General features: G+C 43.3%; 1 protein-coding gene across 3 annotated transcripts in view; it reads left to right on the top strand.

Annotated features, from left to right (window-relative positions):
• MARK1 (microtubule affinity regulating kinase 1) overlaps nt 1-14,555 on the top strand; it is a 60,052-nt gene extending 45,497 nt beyond the window's left edge. The window contains exons 12-18 of one of the 3 annotated variants that reach the window (XM_080651196.1): nt 780-933; nt 1,240-1,436; nt 3,472-3,572; nt 4,937-5,101; nt 5,497-5,748; nt 9,005-9,049; nt 12,480-14,555. In XM_080651196.1, coding sequence (XP_080507322.1) covers nt 780-933; nt 1,240-1,436; nt 3,472-3,572; nt 4,937-5,101; nt 5,497-5,748; nt 9,005-9,049; nt 12,480-12,834 — 1,269 coding nt within the window. In that variant the 3' untranslated portion in view covers nt 12,835-14,555. The remainder of the gene's footprint in view (nt 1-779; nt 934-1,239; nt 1,437-3,471; nt 3,573-4,936; nt 5,102-5,496; nt 5,749-9,004; nt 9,050-12,479) is intronic. The other 2 variants (XM_080651194.1, XM_080651195.1) reach the window with 2 other exon arrangements.
• The last annotated feature ends 3,001 nt before the right edge of the window (nt 14,556-17,556 follow it).

The following is a 17,556-nucleotide window of genomic DNA, read 5'->3' as shown; positions in this document are numbered from 1 at the left end:
ACCGGAATCGAACCCGGGACCCTTCAATCCGCAGGCTGACGCTCTATCCACTGAGCCAAACCGGTTTGGCATGAGAAGGTGCAGTTTCTTGATCCGAGCCAATAAACCGAACTTGGTTCTGTAAATGTGGTGGAGAAAACAAAACAAAAAAAAACCATGCACACACGTGTGCGTGTAAAGTCAAACTTTCAGATTTTATCTTGACTTTGACCCTTTTTTAAAATATATATATTTATATTGATTTCAGAGAGTAAGGGAGAAGGGGAGAGAGAGAGACATCAATGAGAGAGAATCATCTTTCAGCTGCCTTCTGAGCGCCCCCTACTGGAGATTGAGCCGCAACCTGGGCATGTGCCCTGACCAGGAATCAAACTGCAACCTCCTGGTTTATAGGTTGGCGCTCAACCACTGAGCCACGCCGACCGGGCTCTGTTGACCCTCTTAACCTCAATTTTTCCATCTATAAAGTGCAGATTGGTAAACTATAGGTTTTTTGGTAATGATTAAACAAAGTAACCAATATAAAGTGCTAAGCACAGTCTATAACCGCCATTCAGTGACTGGTAGCATTTGGTGTTTTGACTAAACTAAGGCTCCAAAGCCTTTTCCTTCCCGTCCTGTTTGCCAGCTTGCAATTCTGCACCCAAAGTATTTTTGTTTTTTAAATTCTGACTACTCCTTATATGGCTTGGAATAGATGAGAAAAAATCGAGAGTGCGTATCATTTGCATAAACATTTTAGTGTTTTGAAACCCTGATGGTCTTTCTTCCTCTTGCAGTTTGAAGGCGGTGAGTCATTATCCAGTGGAAACTTGAGTCAGAGGTCGCGGCCCAGTAGTGACCTAAACAACAGCACCCTCCAGTCCCCCGCTCACCTGAAGGTCCAGAGGAGCATCTCGGCCAATCAGAAGCAGCGGCGCTTTAGCGATCATGGTGGGGGAAAAGTCAAATCAGTGCAAACAGACCGATTCCATCCAGACTCGTGTTTTCTAGGCATCATACACTCACACCTTCATGTGCCTGTGTCATCCCTGTCCCCGCAGGCTCTCGGTGAATGACAAATAGGATCCCCTCTGCAGGGACCAACCTAATTTTTGTAATTAAAACAGTTTCATCTTCCTTTAGAGTGAAAAATACGCAAATAAAGATATTTTTCACACAGAATATTTGTTCATAAGGAGAAGATAAGTCAATTGTTTTGTAGCTCATTAGGCTTTTGGTGTTTTTTTTTAATTATAGCTGGTCCATCCATCTCTGCTGCCGTATCGTACACGAAGAGGCCTCAGGCCAACAGTGTGGAGAGTGAGCAGAAAGAGGAGTGGGACAAGGACGGGGCAGCGCGCAAACTCGGCAGTACGACCGTGGGATCAAAGAGCGAGGTGACCGCCAGCCCGCTCGTGGGGCCGGAGAGGAAAAAGGCGTCCACTATCCCGAGTGTGAGTGAACCGCCGGGTCTGTGGCAGCTTGGGGTCGTCATCTGTGGTCAGCAGTTTTCATTTAAAGACTTTTTTTAATGTTTCACAATTTTCAAGTGAACCGTGCGTTTCAAGAACATGCAAAAAGGGCCAAGCTTCTCATAAATGCAGTTTAGGAACAAAAAGGTAGAATGTGAATTATTTACATCACACCGAACCTCACCACAGAATGGCACATGAAACCTCTCCTCATTTCCCCGTTTGTAATACATACTTCGTGTTATATTGGCTCCTTTAATTTTATGTTTACAAGTAAGGTGTTCGATGAAGGCAGACTCTGTTAGTATTTATAAATTTAGCTCACATTATTCACTTAAAACAGCAAACTAGAAATTACATAATGGGAGCTAGAAGAGAGATTGAGACATTTACCTGTAAGGCAGCAGGAAAGCCTAAGAGAGAGAAAAGAACACTAAGATATATAGTATGCATCTATTAACTTTCTAGCTAGACCTCACGACTAAACACATCATAACCTAATTATGTCTTTTAAAGATCCGTGAAAGCTGGGTTGGCCAAAAATAGGGCAAGTTTTGTCTGTTGGCATAAGGGTTACACAGAAGGGGGTTCATTCCTTTTGAGAATAATTTCTGTGCAGTTCAGTGCTAGTCACTAGTGAAGGGTGGGGCAGGGCGCTGTGGGTCGTAAGGAGAATCGGTCCCTTTTTACTTCCGCCTTTTTTCTCCAGAGCTTCTCAGCCTTGGCTGGCCTCCAGCTCCAACCTGAACTGAGGAAGTATCCTCAGAGTGGCACTGCTCGTCCCTCATGCCTTTGACCATGAGCGGAATTCTCCTTAGCAGTACCCTTGGCCAACCTGCCATGGTCTCTGCCACGGGTTTCACGTTGGTGCTAATATTTACGTGGAGTTGTCTCTTGTTCTTGGTCTTATAAAGCTGCCTATACCCCTCGCCTGCCCTTGTCCCCACCCCCAGCTTACAGACGAGAATAAACACCCAGCTTTCCAGTTGCTTCCCAACAACTGCTCGGCTGCTGCCATGGGGCGTTGAGCTGAAGCTGGGCTGAGTGTGTGCCCCACCTTTCACCCCTACAGTCCGCCTGAGAGAGAGGGTGTGACATAGGACTCATTCATATACCTACAGTCCGCCTGAGAGAGAGGGTGTGACATAGGACTCATTGGTATACTTACAGTCCGCCTGAGAGAGAGGGTGTGACATAGGACCCATTCATATACCTACAGTCCACCTGAGAGAGAGGGAGTGACATAGGACTCATTCATTCATATACCTACAGTTCGCCTGAGAGGGAGGGTGTGACATAGGACTCATTCATATACCTACAGTCCACCTGAGAGAGAAGGTGTGACATAGGACTCATTCATTCATATACCTACAGTCCGCCTGAGAGGGAGGGTGTGACATAGGACTCATTCATATACCTACAGTCCACCTGAGAGAGAGGGTGTGACATAGGGCTCATTCATATACCTACAGTCCGCCTGAGAGAGAGGGAGTGACATAGGACTCATTCATTCATATACCTACAGTCCGCCTGAGAGGGAGGGTGTGACATAGGACCCATTCATATACCTACAGTCCACCTGAGAGAGAGGGAGTGACATAGGACTCATTCATTCATATACCTACAGTCCGCCTGAGAGGGAGGGTGTGACATAGGACTCATTCATATACCTACAGTCCACCTGAGAGAGAAGGTGTGACAGGACTCATTCATATACCTACAGTCCGCCTGAGAGAGAGGGTGTGACAGGGCCCATTCATATACCTACAGTCCACCTGAGAGTGTGTGACATAGACTCATTCATATACCTACAGTCCACCTGAGGGAGAGGGTGTGACATAGGGCTCATTCATACAAGATTCTGGTCAATGAAAATCCGACCATATGCGTGTGTGTGTGTGTGTGTGTGTGTGTGTGTGTGTGTGTTTTCTGAGTCATATGCAGCTTCCATTTATTTCTTTGACTTTCCACAACTGCAGCGAGGATTTTAAAATGTCTTTTCTTTTCCTTTTTAAAGAACAACGTATATGCTGGAGGAAGCATGGCAAGAAGGAACACGTATGTCTGTGAAAGGACCACAGACCGCTACATGGCCCTGCAAAATGGGAAAGACAGCAGGTAAGCGTCACAGTGCCGAGGGTTCCGTTGTCATTGTGCTACAACCCCCTGCTGATGGGTCAAGAGGGAAGGAAATGCAGAATAGTAAGATGGCAGCCAAATCATTCTTTTTCTTCTGTGGTATATTTTTATTGATTTCAGAGAGGAAGGGAGAGGGAGAGAGAGATAGAAACATCAATGATGAGAGAGAATCATGGATTGGCTGCTTCCTGCACGCCCCCTACTGGGGATCGAGCCTGCAACTGGAGCATGTGCCCTGACTGGGAAACTGAACCGTGACCTCCTGGCTCATAGGTTGATACTCAACCACTGAGCCACACCGGCCTGGCAACAGCCAACCATTCTTACTAGGGGAAATATTTAGGGAAAACATTGAAGGTAAATCTCTTAACCTGAGAATTTTCCTCTAAAATCTTTTCTAATCCAATCTTCATAATTTGGATCTCACTCTCTTATATGCCCGCTGCTTCCTTCTTAGCTCCTTCCCTTTCCCCCTCCCTCAAGTCATAACTGTATCCAATACCAAAGGTGTGGTTTTTCTTCCTCTACAGAAATGTGGCCATCTCAGCTGATCCTTGAGAACCTTGCAATTCTCAGTGTTTTATTTTAAATAATGATAAACCATATTTTTATTACTTTAAAAATTTAGCTTTTCATCATGAGTTATAATACAGAACTATTCACCAATATAATACAAAAGGGCAGGGAGTTCATTCTAATAAAATTCTGTGTTGAGTTCCATCCTTAGTCATTTCAGTAGACTATACAGACCATTCTTACATTTGCTTCTCTCAGTTAATAGACACTTCATGTCATAGAAATGGATCTCCTTGGACTTAAGATCCTTTAGGATAAAAGAATAATTGGGGATTGATTTCTGACTTCTTATTTTCCCTGTACTAAGCCCTCACCTGGAGTTTCCTTAATCTGCAACAGTTAACCTATTGATTCATGATAGGAACTGAAAGTATTTTAATAATACTTTCAGCAATAGTATTTTTGCTATAATTATGAATTCTTTTTGTATAACGGGCAGTGACCCATAGCAACACATCACACCACACGTGATATCCCCAGTCACAATCATTTTATCCATAAAAATCATTTCAGACTACCTCTGAATCACTTACAGAAAGAGGGTAAGTGTGGGTGAGGTCCTTATTTCCCATGGAAGGTGATGGTAAGTTCACCCGAAACATCGTTCCCAAGAACATTGACTTGTCGGTCACTAATAATGCCATTAGTGCTAACTTATTTTAAGTGTTGTAGTCATGAAAGGTGTTGGTGAGTTTACTTTAAAAAATGTAGTTCTGAAACGTTAGTGACCTGCCGCTTCTCGTCTGCATTCTGTTCCATGTGGAAAGCCTCACGGAGATGTCGGCCAGCAGCTTGTCTTCTGCAGGCTCCGCCGTGGCCCCTGCTGTCCCCTCAGCACGGCCCCGCCACCAGAAGTCCATGTCTGCCTCCGGTCACCCCATCAAAGTCACACTGCCAACCATTAAAGACGGCTCTGAAGCTTACCGACCCGGGTAACGTGCTGGCTGCGTTTCATTTTGTTTGTTAAAAGAGTTACGTTTTTATTGATTTTAGAGAGAGGAAGGGAGAGGGGGAGAGAGAGAAACATCAGTGATGAGAGAGAAACATTGATCAGCTGCCTCCTGCACGCCCCCTACTGGGGATCGAGCCTGCAACTAGGCATGTGCCCTGACCAGGAATCCAACTGTGACCACCTGCTTCATGGGTTGATGTCAACCACTGACCTACACTGGCCGGACGTTTAACTTCTTTAAAAAAGAAAAGAAATAATAATAAAAAGTTCTTATTGCCCTTAAAAAAAAGTGGGCATAGCAAGTTCTGTCTAGTTTTGGAGTGGGCACTTCCTTGGTCACTACTCTGAATAGTGCATCGTGACTTGGCCCAACAGGACCACCCAGAGAGTGCCTGCTGCTTCCCCGTCTGCCCACAGTATTAGCGCCAGCACCCCAGACCGAACCCGCTTTCCCCGCGGGAGCTCCAGCCGCAGCACCTTCCACGGGGAACAGCTCCGGGAGCGGCGCAGCGCCACCCACGCCGGGCCCCCCGCGTCTCCGTCCCACGAAAGCGGAGCCTTTGCCCACGCCCGGCGGGGCACGTCCACCGGCCTCATAAGCAAGATCACCTCCAGATTCGTTCGCAGGTCAGTCCCGCGGGCTCCGGTGTGCGGTGCCTCTGGGGATTATAAAGGAAGTGTGTTTGGGGCTTTTCTTTCCTCTTTATAGTGATTTTTCAAAGTGGTTTCATGACATTTCATTAGAGCTGCTCTTTTGCAGAAGTTTGAAGAAAAAAAAATTAAGGAAGACAAAATCTTTTCCCTTAAGAGAAAGAAGAGAAATGGACAAAATGAGAATTAAAAATTTTTTCTAGAGTGGAAAGAGCAAAACTTGACCTCAAAGATGTGTTTTAAAAGCCTTAATTTAGAAAAGGGAATTAAACAGGAGTTTACATTTATCCTTTCAGCTGCTCACTAGTAGTAGTTCCCCTCTTTCTCTTTCTTGTAAAAGCCTCTATATATAGCCGCATAGATTTTTTACGTAATTTAACGTCATAAAATCTTAACCTCAGTAAACACAAAATGAATAGCAAACTTCTGATCTAGTAAAACAGTAAAATTGCACTCTCCTGAGAAAGCGAGCGTGAGTGTGCAACACACACTGATGATACACGTTGCTGAACACAGTGCAGGTTGAGGTGAATTTGAACGACCTGCATGCCTGGCTGCTCCTGCGCCCCCTCCAGGTCCTTGCTGAAATGCCACTTCCCGGGGAGGCCTTCCCCCACCTCTCTGTAAAATCCCAGCTCTTCCTCCCAACACCGCGGGTCCCTGCGTCATTGCTCTGCGTAGCCCTAACGCTCTCCGAAATAATAGATGCACTTCATTTATTTGTCCATTGTCTCTCCCAGCCAGAAGGTGAGAACAGGGACTTGTTGGTTTGCTTTCTTTTATGCCGAATCTCCTGCTGAATATTGAGCGCCTACAATGGTGTATAATACGCCATTCAATAAACGTTATTGAGTGAATGGATGAATAGTGTGGGAGGCAATTTAAAAAGCAAATGGAACACTAAGTTGTAATAAATTCTGGTAAATGCTAGAAGCAAGCAGGTCCTGAAATCGAGAATGAGGGTGTTCAGACACAGCCTCCGATGGCAGCTGGTCTGGAAGTTTCTAAGGTTCCATGATGCTCTTATTCATGGTGCTCATATTCGTGTCCTCTGAGCAGGTTTCTGGGCCGAGAGAAAGGAAGTGAGGAGATTGTGATGTTTTGTCAGCAGTTTGGCAGGTTATTTTCAGTGTCTTGGTTTTAAGCTCATTTCAGTCAATTTTGGATTTGGTTAGAGGAGAAAAAATGCTCCATTCCCCTCCAAGGTCATTGTCACTGTGTGAATGAACAGCCTTGGCTTTGCTAAAGTGCTTGCACTTGGGCTGTATCATCTACCACAAGTGACTTCATGCAGGAAGACACGCCAGTTGTCAGTTTCAGTCCCAGGAATGAACCGGCTAAGTCCTTTGGCAAGTGGCAGACTGGTGATGCAGTTGCTCTCTCTGCGGTCATAGCATATTGAACTTGAGGGGAGAGGGCGGTGTTGGAGGCTTGGAGATAAACTAGAGAATTTCTCAAGGTTCAGGATACAGTCTAGCCTTATTATTTAATATTTTCAACTCATCTCTCACATGATCCCTTCTTTCCCCTTATTTCTCCTTCTGAAGCCCATCCTGGGCTCAAGCTCTGTTTTTCTCTGGTTCTTTTTGCCTTTCTCACTTCCCTTTGGCTAACTAAGGCCTGAAGAAGTGGAACCCACACACAGACACCCTCTGTGACCAGAACTGGGTGTGCTCGGGGTCATTTTGGGAGCCAAGACGCCTCACAAACTTTGGGACCAACCAAGTCGGTGTGCCATTAAATGCTTAGATGGAAAAGTGGGGTTTTCATAGGGGGAAAGGTAGAGGAATTGGGCTTGCTGAGCATTAAGAAAGGAAGGATAAGGATAAGGGAAAGCTCCAAAGAGGAAGCCGGGGAGTAGCTCTTCCTGGCCGTTAGGAAGACTGTTGGCCAAAATGACCGCCTGAGAGAGTTGCTTTCTGGTCTTCGGAAAGCCATTTACACTAGAATCGTCGATCAAGGGAGATGGAGACTATTGTATTATTTCAAAGTCCTTTAAATAGCCTTTAGACACATTTGCTGTGGGTAGGTTCTTTATACCTACTCTGTAAGCTGGAAATTGCATCACACCTGATGATTTCTTTTTTAATCTTCACGTGAGGATATGTTTTTATTGATTTTTAGAGAGAGAGGATGGTGGGGGGGGGAGAGAGAGAAACATCCATGAGAGAGAGAAACATCCATCAGTTGCCTTCCATATGCACCCCGCTGGGGATCGAACCCACAATCTAGGTATGCGCCCTGACCAGGAATTGAACCCGCCACCTTTCAGTGTACAGACAATGCTCCAACCTACTAAGCCACCCGGCCAGGACAAAGCTGCTGATTTTTTCACCACAGCTCACTCTTACATAGGGATGCTTAAAACATTAACTTAAAGGTTCAAGTTGATCATTTTTCCCAGCTGTTTATTAATATTTTGCTATCACAAGCCACCTCTTCATATATTTAAATGGGTTTACAACTTGATACTCCTATGTCAATATTTAATTAACTTTGAAAATGACAAAGTAGTTAAAATTTTGGTAGATTTTTAAAATATCAATTACATTCAACAAAAGGACAATTAGTAGAGTTTTCCTGGTTTTCTTTCACAGGTGGATATCCAGGTAAGATCAATGTTTCTGTTTAAGATTGAGTTCATGTTTTTAGACTCACCTGCTTGGGTAGGCTGTTCGTTTGCTGTAATATTTTATCATGTGCATGAATCGTTAGCTTAACTTCTGAAATAAGTTAACTGCTTATTTAAAAATGGGTACTTATTTTTAGAAATACTTATATGTGTGTTGAGCTTTATTTCTAACTACTAGGTTAATGTATATGTTTTCTAAAATTGAGCGACTACTAGAATTCTGTTTCATAACAAACACGCAGTTGAATCTTGCTGTTGATAATTATTCAATCGTTTTAACTTTAGATTGAACTAAACTAAACCAAAAAATAAATTACAACTTTAAAATCATGTCTGAGAATTGGAAGGTCACGTATAAAAAAATTCCTAACCCGTCACCCAGCATTTCCTCCCTGACAATACCCAGTAGACGCTCAATGAGTGACAGTTCAGTGTGGTTATATTGAAAAACATGAGAAATAGTATTAGACTGACGAGTCACAGAAACTGTCACGCTAGAAGTTGGCTCAACAAGTTAATTTTAAAATCATTTCAGATGTAGGTTTTCTTGATCTATTTTTCACTCTTATCATTAAATCTCAACCTTCACTTTGTTTTGAGGGATCCAAGTGAAGGCGAAGCCAGTGGCAGAACAGACACCTCAAGGTGAGGAGCCACTATTAACCCTTCGCTGCCAGGGCCCGTGTATGCAAACGTGCTTTTGAAATACCGACAGCACTTCATAAACATGAGTAGAATGAATCACTAGCTAGTATGTGTATTTTAAATTTTTATATTGGGATGGGTTTCCCTCATGTTGCTTAGCATTTAATTACATGTAAGTTAACTAACTGTAGGTTTGTGTTTTCTAAGCATGATTTTGAATTGTATGCTTTGTAGAGAAATGGCCTTTCTGTCCTGTAATAGATGTGTTGGCAGAAGAATTAATAGATTAAAATATATTGATCCTTTTCTCACTAAAACGATGTAACTAATATTAGTCTTAAGTAGCATAGGTCACTGAGGTGACCAAGTCCATAGGAAGACTTGATGTTAGTGATAAACTTCAGGTGAGTGTTCAGCTATAGACCACGCGTGGAAATGGTCGCCTGGCATGCTCTGTGGTTTTTTGACATTTAATACTGGTTGTGTCTTCGACCTGGCGATGGGTCTCCAACTTGAGCACAGTCGGAACTTGGTTAAACAGATGGCTGGGCCCCACTCCCAGGGTTTGTGATGGGCAGCCTGGGGGCCTGGGGACCACATGAATGGCATGTCACTACTTGTGCTTATATTGTAAATGGGAAATTTAAGGAACAAAGGCCCTGAATTAGTTCGCGTGAACACATGCCCTGGCTTCCTTCAGGAATAATCTTTGACCAGTTGAACGCACGCCTCAATTTAATTTCTCCATTTTAAAATGACTCGGAATATAAAACATCATGAGCTTTGGAAAAAACTTAACCGAACATTCCAAGGTAGTGCGTTTTACAAACTGCGCTGCGTTTATGTTTAGTCATTATAGTTGCAGTGTTTCTTTATGGAGGTAGGTTCCTGAGTCACACCGTGGAAGGGAGCCAGAGGCAGGCAGGACACATACTTTTCACTCTCTTCTGCCTGGTAATAAACACAAAGGACTGATGTCATCTCTCCCGTAGTCATCTCTTCTGAGCCCCCTTCTGGAGTCTCCTCCTCTCTTTTTTCTAAACTCCCCTCTGAGACCTGAGTATCGGATAGTGTCACAGGTGCTGCTCATATTTCAGTTCATTTGCATGGTTTTGTTTTTGTTTGTTCTTTTGCGTTTGAACAAACTTTTTGAATCCATCCTGTCTCTAAGATACTTGCTAGTCATTGAATCCACACAACCACCAGGAGGAAAGTGTCCCATTTTACAGAAGAAACGGTGGGGAGGCTAGGAGAGACCAAGCCAGTCCTAATAAGTCTCTGTCTTTGCAGAGAGATGTGGGACGTGATGGCGAATAGCATGGGCTCTTGAGCCCAGACCGTGTGGGTTGAGCTGTGTTCTTCTGCCAGTTCCCGAGATGATCTGTGTGACTTCAGAAGAGTGATTCTGCCTCTTCGTGCCCCGTGTGGTTGTGAGGGGCCAGTGAGGCATTAGCACATGTGAGGCAGGTAGAACAGCTCCTGGCATGGAGTAAGTGCTCGACAAAGCATAGATGTCGTTATTGCTATCAGCATTTCCAGGAGCTCCTGAGTTAACGTTGCCATTGGGATGCCCTTGAGATACACCCGGAAAATGTCTCGTATGTGCCTGTTGTCTGAAGCTCACCAAGTTTCCTGGGTGGAACACAAGGAAAATTAGACTTGAAATAAGACATCTGATTTCTAGTCTTACTTTTAAGTCAGTGGTCGGCAAACTCATTAGTCAACAGAGCCAAATAGCAATAGTACAACAATTGAAATTTCTTTTGAGAGCCAAATTTTTTAAACTTAAACTATATAGGTAGGTACATTGTTATTAACTTAATTAGGGTACTCCTAAGCTGGCCTTTGCTAAAAACTCAAGGGGCCAAAGAGCCGCATGTGGCTTGTGAGCCGCAGTTTGCCGACCACTCTTTTAAGTCATTAGCTGTATAACCTTTAGAAAGTAATGTAAGTTTCCGAGCCATCAGTTCTGTTTTTAAAATGAGTGGCCGATCACGTGATCTCTCGGGTCCCTTCCAGCCCCAGCATGCTGACCCATGACCTGAGTGTGCGTGTGCTCCTGACAAATGTCTCTGCTTGGATCTGCACATTCCTGGAGGCCTGTGGCTCAGGGTCAGAGAGCAGAAAGAGAATGCTGGAGAAGACAGTGGGATAAATGCGCTCCATACTTAGTTCATAGTCTTTGGAGATTTCTTTTCTCTACTTATTTCTTTCCTTATTTTTTTTCAAGCTTGCTTAGTTTGCAGAGCTTTGGGGGTTCAGATGCCTAGGAATTAGGGGGGAAACATGAGTATACACGTATCCCTGAAAATTCATATATAAATGTATACATGAATATACATTATAGGATAATATTGATATAAAATGTTTAATATATGTAGATAGTAGATTATACTTTCAAAGTGTACCACTACTTTAAATCACATGTAGGTGAGATGGGTTCACAAATTAAAATTATAACATCTATATTTGAATAATTGCTCATTAAATGTAATTACCGGGTATTCTGAATCATAAAATCTACTACTTTTACCTCTCTGTGATTCTGTGAAATGGGTTGTCTGGTTCTGTATTATTCATGGGAGATCTACAGTAAGGAAAATTCAGTGAGGTTGATGCGCTTTAAGAAATACATGTCAATCATCTACTCTGGTGCAAAAGCCTCAAGGCCAGCGCAGACCCTGTAGGTTCCAGGAACAGATGGAGGCCAGTGTGTGTGTGGGAGTGAGCGAGGAGGACAGTCGCAGCGGTGAGGGGCGGGGCAAGGAGTTGGGGTGCAGGCATGTGGAGCCTTGTGGACTGTTTTGAGGATGTCTTCAGCAAAGCATTGACACGGTTTGAGGACCCGATGCCCACACTCCTGTGTGTGGTACGATCTGGCATCTTTACCTCATTGCAATACAACCTTCTTTTTCTTCATTATCAGGTAGAAGTAACCCCTCTGTGGCCATTGCTACTATCCTGTCCCAAGTCTTTCTCCTGCCCCCCAAAAACAGATAGAAAGGAGGGAATTTTTCTTTATATTTTAAAATTGTGTACTTACAAGCACAGTGCTAGTGGTTCTCTTTTTGTACAATTGTACAGAAAATGAAGATTGGGCTTTTGCAAATTTAGACAGAAAACTGTGGTAGGACCTCAAAAAGTATTAGTTCTTCACTTCTGGCTGCAAACTTGTCCCCCACAAACAAGTACATTTACGGAAATACGCTATTTTAGATGGAAGATATTAACTAAGTCAAACAGGGCATCCTGGGGCGGCTTTTTGTAACAGCAAGATGGCATGAGCCTTTGCATTGGTCTGATGGTAGTCTGCAAAGTAGGCTGTTTTATGAAGCACTGAATCCTGACCCCTGAGCGTTTGTGTGTGTCTCTATTCCTCTGCTGAATGGAACTGTTCTCTGCATTCTCTCCCTGTGCCCTGTTCTTCCAGAAGTACATCTGGGGACCCGAAAGAACGAGACAAGGAAGAGGGGAAAGACCCCAAGCCACGCTCTCTGCGGTTCACCTGGAGCATGAAGACCACGAGTTCCATGGACCCCAATGACATGATGCGAGAAATCCGGAAAGTGTTAGATGCAAACAACTGCGATTATGAACAGAAGGAGAGGTTTTTGCTCTTCTGCGTCCACGGCGATGCCCGGCAGGACAGCCTCGTGCAGTGGGAGATGGAAGTGTGCAAACTGCCGCGGCTGTCGCTGAACGGGGTCCGCTTCAAGCGAATCTCTGGAACGTCGATTGCCTTTAAGAACATCGCATCTAAAATAGCCAATGAGCTCAAACTGTAAAGGAACTCCACTTGGCAGGATCAGGGAAGACACATCCGAATGAGGTACAGTTCTTGAATGTACTGGGTAATGCCTAATGCGATGGGCCTGTGAATCATCCATGTAGAATTTGCCCTTAACACGATAAGGTTATACATAGTTATGAACTGTAAAATTAAAGTCAGTATGAACTATAATAAATATCTGTAGCTAAAAAATGTAGGTTCACATGTACAGGTAAGTATATTGTGTATTTCTGTTCATTTTCTGTTCATAGAGTTGTATAATAAAACAGATGATTGCTTCAAAACTTGTATAGTTGTCTAGATTTCTGCACATAAATGTACGTTTGATGCTCTGAGTTGAAAATATTCTTCCCTGTTATTTACATTCTGGTGGGTTTTTAAAATTCTTACCTCCATCATGTAATTTTGAAGGTAATTGTGTCCAGAATTGTAAGTGCACAGAAGTAGTCTTTACGATTGTAGCATGGACTTTTAAAAAGTTATTTTCAAGTCGTATTGAAATTGAAACCAGAAGCTGACCCCTAGATCGACTTTATTCCACACAGAATTATTCCTGCTTATCTTTGCTCTTATCCTTGTTACCAGACAAGGTTTAGTTGAGACGTTACGACATGTTTACAGTGTTGGCACTTAGAGTTTTTAAAATAGAGTCCATGAAAATAAGTTATAGCTTTGCCTTGAGCTAACTAAGAAGTACTGAGGGGAAGTGAACACCTACATCCAATGTCTTTTGAACTTGAAAGTGTTTTCTGACCCTCTGCTAATTGTAGCAGCAAAATGAAAAAGAATCAATACCTTATCTGGCTATTGTATCGCAATAGATTTGCTGCCTTCCCAATACTGCAGTGTCCTTGTGGGAATATAATAATATCGGACCGTTTCATAGCACAAACTCATCTTCCCAGTGTTGGTCAGTGCATCAGTTAAGAAATAATGCCACCTCAGGAATTAACTGGCATTGGGGACGCCTGCCTCCTTCTCCCCTCACCCTCTTCATCCACCCCCGACACAGTGATATCTGTGAGTCCTTAGGAGACTGGAGCAAAATATACTATTTATAGCAGCATATTTTTGATTTACGCTCATGTGGTCGTTCATTTGGTTTCCACGTAACCTCTCTGTTTCTACGATTTTGCCAGATTCCTTATATTTATTCCACATCGTTCGGCCTAGAACGCGCGGCTTTGTAATCGAGCATTTGCCTAGTTTCCTTTCATACTGAGTGATCCCTGCGATGTAAAACCACTAGTAAAGGTACATTTTAATACCCGTTACTTTATACGGAATGAGCCTTGGAGGTTGACTGTGCAATGTTACTGAATGTTGTAATGACTGTGCTATCTTCATATGGGCCCTCCGCACACTCCGGAGGCATAGCAAGTGTATCTTCTGAGTCTACAGAACACGAAAGCTGTGACAAATACTGTAATTCCCACCCACAGGAGACGGCTCTCGGTAGGGGACGTGGGTGGAGTTTACCTTCTGTACTGTACTGTGATGTAGCTCTCCTCTGTACCAGTTCTGTTCGAAACGAAGTGTATTTTTTTTTTTTTTTTGCCTTAGCAAGGGTGGTGTTTGGAAAACAGCAACTGTGTAGCCCCTCTTTAACCTAGTGTTCATTCCAAACAATTGATGCCAATTCTTTTCACTTCCACTGGTGCACACTGAAACTTTACTTGAACAGTTCTCATAATAAAGCACTTGTCTTTTGCTCTTTCCCGGAATGTGAATGACCTGTTTTCTAGGGCAGAAGGGGGTTGATTCCATGTGTTCTCCATTCTGTTGGCAGGGGCTGACGCTCCGTAGGTTTTCAGGATGTCGTCATAGCGAGAAAACGTTCGTCGTTTTATAGCAGTTCCTACTGGCTAAACGGTTTTATAGAAACAGACATCATGCCCTTTCCGACATAGAAACTGGTGTTTTTTATACTTTCTCCCTCTGGTCGACTCTTCTATGTTTGTGGGAAGGAAATTTACTTGAATATTTTTTATGCACTAACAATGACATCTTGATAGTCACTTTATTATTTTTTAAAAAATTTTAAATGTTTATTGTCGAGAGTATTACATATGTCCCTTGGAGAGTCACTTTAGATTTGCAGTTTTATATATTCATAACAACATACATTTTCTTGAAGATTCAGAGGAATTTTACAATATGTTCGCATCAATAAATAACCAGTTTATGCTCACTGGCTATGTGATATCACGCTGTCCTTGGTCTCTGTTTAAATATTATTTGCTATAACATCCCTAATATTAAATTATTACGTAAACACTGGGGCACAGTATTAAGTTGAAAAGTTAAAATTTGATAAATAAAATGAACTATGTCCCAGAACTTTGACCCAGTCATATTCTCTAAGGTAGGATTTTACTTAAAATCCTAAAGGCCTTATGATGAAGAGATTTTCACCAGCAGCACCATTTCCCAATGTGGGCAACCAGAATCGACATGCGCAAGGCACCAATTTCCTGTAGATACGTGATTCCATTAGCACGTGTTAGTCAATCAAAATGGTCCCAGCCTTGATTCTTAAAATATCTATTGAGGCACCTACTGTGTCTTAAGAAATATAAAGGGATTGTCAAAGATGGTTCCTCTTCTCCAAGACTGGTTCATTCGGGAAGAGCAAGTGTAAACGCAAACAAAAAACACACCCAGCCGGAATGGATGAATTCTGAGGGATGGCAAGGATGGATCGAATGTAAGAGGGAGGCTGGAAAAGACCCTGTTGGTGGAAGAAATACGTGCGAAGAGGCTTGACGTTAGTCATGGTTGTAAGACACGTGCCCGAAATGAACTCCGTATTCCAGGGGCTGCCCAGGTTCACACAGGTTGATACGGAGCAGATCACGTAAGGCCCTGATTGGCAGCCTCGGCTCGGACTTGGAAACCGGACAGGCGATTCCTGCTGATGGCATTCAGGTATCTCTAGCATCGTCACCTCTGTTCCCTCTTTAAAAAGACCGTTCCCTTTTCCACTTTCCCTGCAGCCTTCTTACAACCTATTTCTCCATCAAGTGAAAAATGCATTCTTCCTATTATTATTTGAAAGTTAAATGGCCTCACAATAGGCATTTAACAGACATAATATATTTTCTTCTCAGTTGTTTGTAAACCGGCTGGGAAGGGCGGGCTGGTCCAAGCCCTTAGCTTCGGGGTAAAGTACAGAATGAGTGGTAATGTTTTCTTTCTTTTCAACTGTAGTCCTATTTGTGAAAAGGTTTTACTTACCTATGGACAGACATGAATCCAGACTAGGAAATTGCTTCACATTTTTATTTTAAAAATATATTTTATTGATTTTTTTACGGAGAGGAATGGAGAGGGATAAAGAGTTAGAAACATCGATGAAAGAGAAACATTGATCAGCTGCCTCCTGCACACTCCCTACTGGGTATGTGCCCGCAACCAAGGTACATGCCCTTGACCGGAATCGAACCTGGGACCCTTGAGTCTGCAGGCTGATGCTCTATCCACTGAGTCAAATCGGTCAGGGCTTGCTTCACATTTTAAACGTCTTCATTTTGTCTTCTCAGAACACCAGGGACCCATGTGGCCTGAGAAACCATGTGGTTCACACCCTCGTTTCTCTGCTGAGGAAACCGGGCTCAGAGATGGTGTGAGTGATTTGGTCTAAAGTCTGGCCCAGCAAGGTTTTGCACCCCCGTTTCTGGAACCCCAGCTTGCTATGCTTTCCACATTTTCATCAACAACCATCCCCTTGGCCTTCCTCTTCGTGAACCCAGTTTTAGAAAGTTTGGTCTATTGAACAGCACTTCAGTAGTGATGCGTTTGGCAGTCATAGATTCTGTTCAGTGTGAGACGGCCTGCTATCAGACTGAATGGATAGAGTTCCAGCCAAAAGCACAGAAAGGCCACCATTTCTTCTAACCTTCTTTTTCTTCAATATATTTTTATTGATTTCAGAGAGGAAGGGAGAGGGAGAGAGAGAGAGAGAGAAACATCAATGATGAGAGAGAATCATTGATCGGCTGCCTCCTGCAAGCCCCCTACTGGGGATTGAGCCCCCAACCTGGGCATGTGCTGACCGGACTCGAACCCGGGACCCTTCAGTCCACAGGCGGTCGCTCTATCCACTGAGCCAAACCAGCTAGGGCTCTTCTAAACTTTTTGACACATGGAAATTGTTGTTGGTTTCAGTTATTACCAGACACAACCACAAGGGGGCAGAGAGAGACCCCATCCAGTATGCATTGCTCAGTCTTACCACCCACAATAGTTGCAACTCCGTGGACCTGTACATGAAAAGAGAACCCATTGCCCTCCAAAAGTGCTTGCTCTCGTGGCCCACATTCGCTGAGTTAAATGAATAGCACGTCTTATTCTGTCTACTCACAGATTTGAGGTTAATGTCCTCTAGTGCTTCAGCGGATTTTGCACTTTTTGGGTTATTTAAAGGACTTTCCATCTGACTGCAAAGGCAGCCAGTCCCATTCCATTGGACCCCTCATATCCAGATGTAATGCTTTCATAAGTTTTCTAGAACTGGTTGGAATTCTGCATTTTTCTCATATTGTACAAACCTAGCAGGACAAAAAACCAGGGGGATAATGAAAAAGATACTTGAAAATAATATAGTCTTTTATAGCCATGTTCTTTTAATATCATACACTGATTTCTCTTAGAATACTGGGATGCACCAATGGCTTTCCATTGACTCAACTTATTTCCATTTTTTGTAGTCATGAGT

Source organism: Plecotus auritus, assembly GCF_963455305.1.
Source record: "Plecotus auritus genome assembly, chromosome: 14".
NCBI lineage: Eukaryota > Metazoa > Chordata > Mammalia > Chiroptera > Vespertilionidae > Plecotus > Plecotus auritus.
This window is presented reverse-complemented; position numbering and strand designations above follow the sequence as displayed.